Genomic DNA, 6,652 nt, shown 5'->3' with positions numbered 1-6,652 from the left:
GGCAAAAGTTTGCCAACTTCCGACGTCCTTTCCATAACAGGCAGTGGACACCGGCGTAAATATCAAACATAACTTAATTAAAACTTTAACAAATTGTATTCAAGAGCATGAAATAAGACCGTCAAAACATGTTTGGATTGAGAAATTATATACGTTACATCATGAAATTGTAATGGCATTATCATTATTAGGACATTCGAGAAAAAACTAAAGACTTTTTCACAAGTTGTTAACATGTATAAAATACATAGTGTCACGTCTCTTTGATTGTGTTTCCCAGCCTGTTTCATAATATAAGCTAGTTCGAGATTCGAATTTAGCAAGATCAGCAACTATTCTATCGCTTCCAATTGAATCGTTTCAATGTTATCAGGGCCAAGAATAGGCTGTTTAAACTATGTACTACAGGTGATGTTGATCTATCTAGTACATAAGTTTTCGCAAAGAAAATATCATTTTAGATGCAGATTTGCTTAATATACTATCAATATGGGCAGACCATTTCAGAACTTGAGATAAAATAACACCAAGGTGTTTATGGGTATTAAAAGGATGAAAACATATATTATTATAGACCATATTAGGAACCTTGTTTGTGTGACTGAATATTGATGTTATTTTGTCGGGATTAAACTTTGTTGATGCCCTGTTGTAGAGGTAAGATAAATATCATACAAGTTAATTAGTAGTTAATTCTAACAGACGATCCACCAACAGATGAGTCATCGGAGATTATCAGCCAAATAGTCCATAAATCCAAAGAATAAAAAGGGACCTAGGACAGAACCTTGGGGTACTGCAGCTGAGATGTATTTCAGGAGAGACTACCATTTACAAGAACCAGCATGTAATAACCATACACAAAACATATAGCAAACAACACTTGTAACTTTGAAGTACAACACAAACATCCACTTCTATAGGCTACCATTTACAAATTCTTCTTGATTCCGTCTAGAAATGTAGCTATATAGAGAGTGTCAGGAACTAGCAGGTAGTAACCATACACATGCAAAACCTATAGCAGACAATAGGTTGTGATAACGCAGGACAAAAGTAAAGATTCGTTTTTTGTGATAAAGTGACCATGTGTTCTATAGGACTCTGTGGGTTGAAACTGCACCATCTTCTCCTTGCACATATTCCTTGAAACGCCGAAATTGAAATTGCTCCCATTTTCCCTGAGTCGTCAAGGTCTTCATGTTACTTCTAAACATTTGGGCATGCTCGTCTCCATCTTCTGGGAACACTTTGTAAAATGTTGCATTGATGATGTAGCCTCCTGGACAGAAAATAACATATGAAATGTTCATGGTTCTGTATGAGTTCATTCGTATGGTAAGTCTAGATACAATACAATGTACGCGCTAATACAGAGAGACTTACACCATGCCAGCGTCGTCATCGTAATATTAACGCGAGCGAGTAATCCCCTGATTCATGTTAGTCATTGTGACTCTTTGGTTTCATAAAACTTGCACAAACACCATTAGCAATTATTCCTCTAGTATTGCAATCAACGTTTTTGACAAGCGAATTGAATTCATTTTTACCTGGTTTTACAATACGGATGAGCTCCTCAAATGCTTTTAACGGCAGCTGTTTCATTATCACTGTGCTCATCCCTGATATCGTTACTGCGTCGTAGGTATCTGTAACATGTTTTTATCACATACACAGAACAAACAGAGAATACATAGAAAATAGTGTACACCGAAAATAGGAAATACAAGAAATATTCACGTACCACTTTCAATGTCTAAAGTGTTTTCTCCCATTGCTACATTGAAGTATTGGTTATACAGTGCCTTCTTTCTCGCCTCATCCAGCATCCCCATCGATGGGTCAAGCGCATCCAGTTTCCGAAAACCATGAGTGTAAAGCTGCAATGCAAAACTACAGATGTAAAGAAATAAGAAAGTACTGAAATATTCGTTTATATAATAATATAATAAATAAATCATCTCAATTTATTAACAAAAGATGCATGAGAATCAAACAAACGAATTCGCATGTAAATATAATACTGAGCAATCAAAGAAGCGACGATCCTTGCCATGGGGGCACGATGATATCAAGTAATGAAATACTTAAATGATTTATTAATAATATCACAAAACAATCATCTCAATTAACAAAAGCTACCAGATAATCAAACTAAAGATTTGCATGTAAATATTATAAGATTGAGCTATCAAGAAAGCGACGACCCTTGCCATGGGGACACGATGGTACCCACTGAGCTAAATCATCAAACCAGGACACCCGATACCCTTTTCAACAGCATTGGGTCCAGGGGAACGACTCTGGCCCGAAATAGATATACAATACTGTACTCATTGTGTTTGATGCTTGGTGAACTTTGGGAAACCCGCTGAACGTAACAGTATGATTATAAGTTTGCCCTATGTTATGAAGGGACAATCAAAGAAAACTTCTTACTTACTTATTTGTCACAATCAGAAATTTCATTTTGCCTCAGACGAAAGTTACCTCCTTACGTACCATGACCAGGAAGAAAACAGCTGTGATATCGGTCTTAGTTTAAAGGGGCTCTGCTCTGGCGACGGGACTCTTATGCTGATGTTGTTTTGCTCAAATTACAAGTATTCCAGTTTGTTTATACATTATGTTGACTTATCCTTTGACATCAAGAGGCCAATCCAAGGGAAAGGATGATGCCGGCTATTCTCCTGGGCATTCAACCTCAGATGGAACATACTTCAACAACTTGTTAACTCTGCGCATAATTGGTTCTGTTACATACGTTATAAGAACAGCCTCACAGTGGTATTAAATATTGTGCGCTGTCATGATCAAGTCTTTGAATAATTGTGAAGCCATCTGTTTACCTCGCCTGCACAAAGCCCAGTTCCTGCAGCTACGTCTAGAATGTTTACATCCTCTCTCTTGCTGGGAAACAACTCGGCGGCAGTCCGGGCTGTTTCCACATATCCGTTGAAGTTCACTGCTTTAAAAACCTGTATAAATGTACTTCACACTTAATATAGGACAAGACGTAGCTCTGAATCGTCGTTAAAATGTATAAAAGAAGTTGTTATCAATAAAACGGTGTCGTGTATTTCAAGGTTATGTACATGTACGCGGTATTTTGTTTGATCCCCATTTAAAAATATTTACCGACACATTTCAGATAGTTTGGCAGCTTTAGGATAATTGATCATGAATCAACTGAAATTTGAGTCACCTTTTCATAGACCTGGCTAAACTTGGAAAAGCCACTGACAATAGTCTCGGATGTGCTGTCATTGCGTCCATATAGAAAAGTAACTATATCATTTGCATCTTGTTCACGTGACAGGTCGGTGGAGTTCTCCATGGCCATTAATTCAAAAGTAGAGTGAGTTGTTTTACGCCATAGTCATCTATGTTACATCTGAAAAGAAACCTGTTCTTCCAATTAGTGAACCTATATGCAGCTCAAGTTTGTATAATGTTGAACCTACAATAGCACCTGAACATGAAAACTGCATATATTTGGTGAAAATGGTGAGGAATTTATCAATCATTTGAAAAAGTGGATAAATGTCATTGGAAAGTTTTAAAGCTTTTATACGTTCTATTTTAAATAGTATTATGTATAATGAATGACACCACTAATGTGATTGTCTTAGATTCGAAGCGTCACAGAATCAACCTTCTCAGCGTCTGCGAGCCTCTTTTTAAAATGTATGCATAATTGACACGGAAATAATGCGTTACCAGTCTGCATGGTTTACACAAGAACTACCGTGAACACACTGTTTCATTGTGTGTCAGACAATGACTGCAACGTTAGTGAAACATACGTCACGGTGCTGAAAACTCCAGTACCATACTAATCAAATTAAAACCATTTGATTTGAAAAAATGGCCACAATCATCAAGGTAAGCAACACATTACAGTGAACTTGGGCCTCTTACATGTAAATCTTCTGGTCATCCTACCAAAACATTCCATGACAGCAAATTTAATATTAATCCAACTGACGTAAACGTCATATTGTAGATATATTGTGTCAAGGTCGGGTGCACATGTGTTATCTCGCCCCTGGATTCTGTCGATGACAAACGCGTTCCCTACTTGCATTTAAGTTAAGTGAGTGAGTGAGTGAGTATGGTTTTACGCTGCATTTAGCAATATTCCAGCAATATCACGACAGGGGACACCAGAAATGGGCTTCACACATTGTACCCATGTCGGGAATCGAACCCGGGTCTTCGGCGTGACGAGCGAACGCTTTAACCCTTTAAGTTAAGCGCTAAGATACCTAGCCTAAAGCGTTCGCTCGTCTAGCTGAAGACACGGGTTCGATTCCCTATATGTGTACAATGTGAAGCCTATTTATGGTGTCCTCGGTCGTGATATTGCTGGATTGTTGCCTAAAACTGTGTGAAACCAAACACATTCAGCTTGTGCTGTAACATTGATATGTACATTTTCGATTTCGAACTGTTGAATATAATATATAATGTGATATATAAAAGTCATAGAATAGTCATACAGTTACATTTAACATGCGGAAAATGTTATTTAAGCAAACTAATATTATTTTTAAACATTCTATAATGGACAATTATTAATATCAGAATAATTCATGTTTTATGCAGTCCTTTATTTTATATGCCATCTGCTGTGTCAGCAATAAGTGAACGCCTTATTTGCATTCACCGACGTAACGATATGCATATTTATTTGTGTAGGCTAATACCCCTTTTCATTCCGGAAAGAGGTGCGCAAAAATGTACATCACTGTTAATTAAGAAACAATAACATTTTTCACTGATGTCTGGTGCATATCCTTTTTGAATTGGATGAATATAAAAAATGAAAACGAAAATTAAGTTAAGTAACACTGTGTGAAGAAATAAGCGACGTCCGCACAACGCGCAACTGAGAGGTATACAAGCCGACTGACGGCCATGTTTAAAAGTGGCCATTGAGTTTACACTGAAATCGACGCTCACACTGTCGTGCGTACAGTTCGATGACTTGCTTTAAAACCACACTCAGCAAACACATCCCGGCTTTAATACCCGGACGCGTCATAACAACAGACGTTAAAATATGATGCTTGATGTTACCCTGCCTGGCGCTCAACATTAAGGATCTAAAACAAGGATTGGTCGGCTCGAAGTCAGCATACTGTGTCTGAGTGGGGTATTCATGTTAAACTGCTGCATGGTATCTCAGCGGGCTATGAAATGGAGATAAGTATAAGCAGCCACACACACATGCATGCACGTCGCTATATCAGTGCACCTCACGCATTTCCAAATCTGAATAAAATGCACATGCACGATCATACTTTGTATGTATTTTGGGTCAGCGGTCTTTCACTGAACAGTCCCTAGTAAGGTGGCCTAACTTTGGTTGCTGGTGATCTATAGCCCATTTTTATATTGTATTGTTAATTTTTTAACTGTTCTCAACTAGTTTTAAAATCAAAACTGAGATACTCTAGTTATCTTACTGTCCATCGTTGACAGCTTTTTATTAAATCAAAATATAATTATTATAACTGTTTCGACACGATATGGCTGAAATATTGCCGATGTGACGTTAAATTTCACTCACTCACTTTCACTGAATAAAACATTTGCAATGTGTTTCGAAATATATGCATCTTTCTTTTCCTTAAACTAAATTTCGACTACAATATATCAACTCGCAGCTTCAACATTGAAAACATCATGAAGTACTCACCGACCTGTTGAAGAATACTGACTCAGATGAAAAGCATGTACGGCATTATATATTGCAAAGTGGAGTGATCCATTCGGTATTTTGAGGGGTGTTTTGGAAGTATGGTGCAGAAGCAATGTTGGTGGTAAAATACACAGGTATACAATTTACAAGTTTCCTTTTTACATAAAAATATACGTCAACGTCAGAAAATAATTTGTCTTGATTATCCACGGTAACAGATTTAATTGTGCGTAAAAGGGTAAAGCCTGGGTTACTACAGTTGCGTACAATCATACACGTCATATTATGATTCTCATGATATTATCGCAGCGATAAATGCATGACAACTTTTTTCTGACAAAACATTAACATAATGGTTGTTATCTTGAAGTGGTTATTTGAAGTGAAACTCTAGGCAAACGCCTAACTGATATAATTGAAATAAAAGCGACAAAAGAAATTTCACAAGCCAAAGAAATGTCAGCTAAAAGTTATGTCCACTGTACGAGTCAGACTAAATCACGAACATCAAATAGTTATGATACCAGGATTTCGATAAAGAGTGAGCGAATCATTATGTTGAGTATTGTAATTTTCAAAGAGTGAAGGCTTTTTCTCACACTTCCAATTTCTTGTGTCTGAGCGGGTATTCACGTTAAACTGCGGCATAGTATCTCAGTGGGATAGCACCATAAAATCAGCATTAGTCCGGACTGGTATAAGCAGCCACACAAACACACTCACACGTGCATGCACGTAGCTACGTAAGTGCAATAATCTTGGACGTGACGTTAAACCCCATTTCGCCTTACATTATGAATCACCATCAAATAGCGATGATACCAGTTTCAAAAAACGTGAGCGTATCCTGGCCCACCGGTGGTACATGTAACAAACACATGCAAAAGCATGTCAATCGTTCACCTGAAAAAAACACGGGGAGCCAAAAAAATGATATTTGCA

The 6,652-nt window shown here is 37.4% G+C and overlaps 1 protein-coding gene across 1 annotated transcript; it reads right to left on the bottom strand.

Annotated features, from left to right (window-relative positions):
- Window positions 1–1,094: 1,094 nt before the first annotated feature.
- Window positions 1,095–3,340, bottom strand: LOC139447294 (methyltransferase-like protein 27). Its single transcript, XM_071228589.1, has 5 exons — window positions 3,209–3,340; window positions 2,853–2,981; window positions 1,748–1,883; window positions 1,554–1,652; window positions 1,095–1,282 (listed from the first exon to the last, which is right to left on the bottom strand). The coding sequence occupies exons 1-5, from the start codon at window positions 3,338–3,340 to the stop codon at window positions 1,095–1,097; spliced, it is 684 nt and encodes a 227-aa protein (XP_071084690.1).
- Window positions 3,341–6,652: the final 3,312 nt, after the last annotated feature.

The sequence above is a fragment of the Haliotis cracherodii genome, unplaced genomic scaffold (assembly GCF_022045235.1).
Source record: "Haliotis cracherodii isolate W230 unplaced genomic scaffold, xgHalCrac1.p SCAF_10, whole genome shotgun sequence".
Taxonomy (NCBI): Eukaryota; Metazoa; Mollusca; class Gastropoda; order Lepetellida; family Haliotidae; genus Haliotis; species Haliotis cracherodii.
The sequence above is the reverse complement of the archived record's forward strand: the minus strand, read 5'-3'. Positions and strand labels throughout refer to the sequence as shown.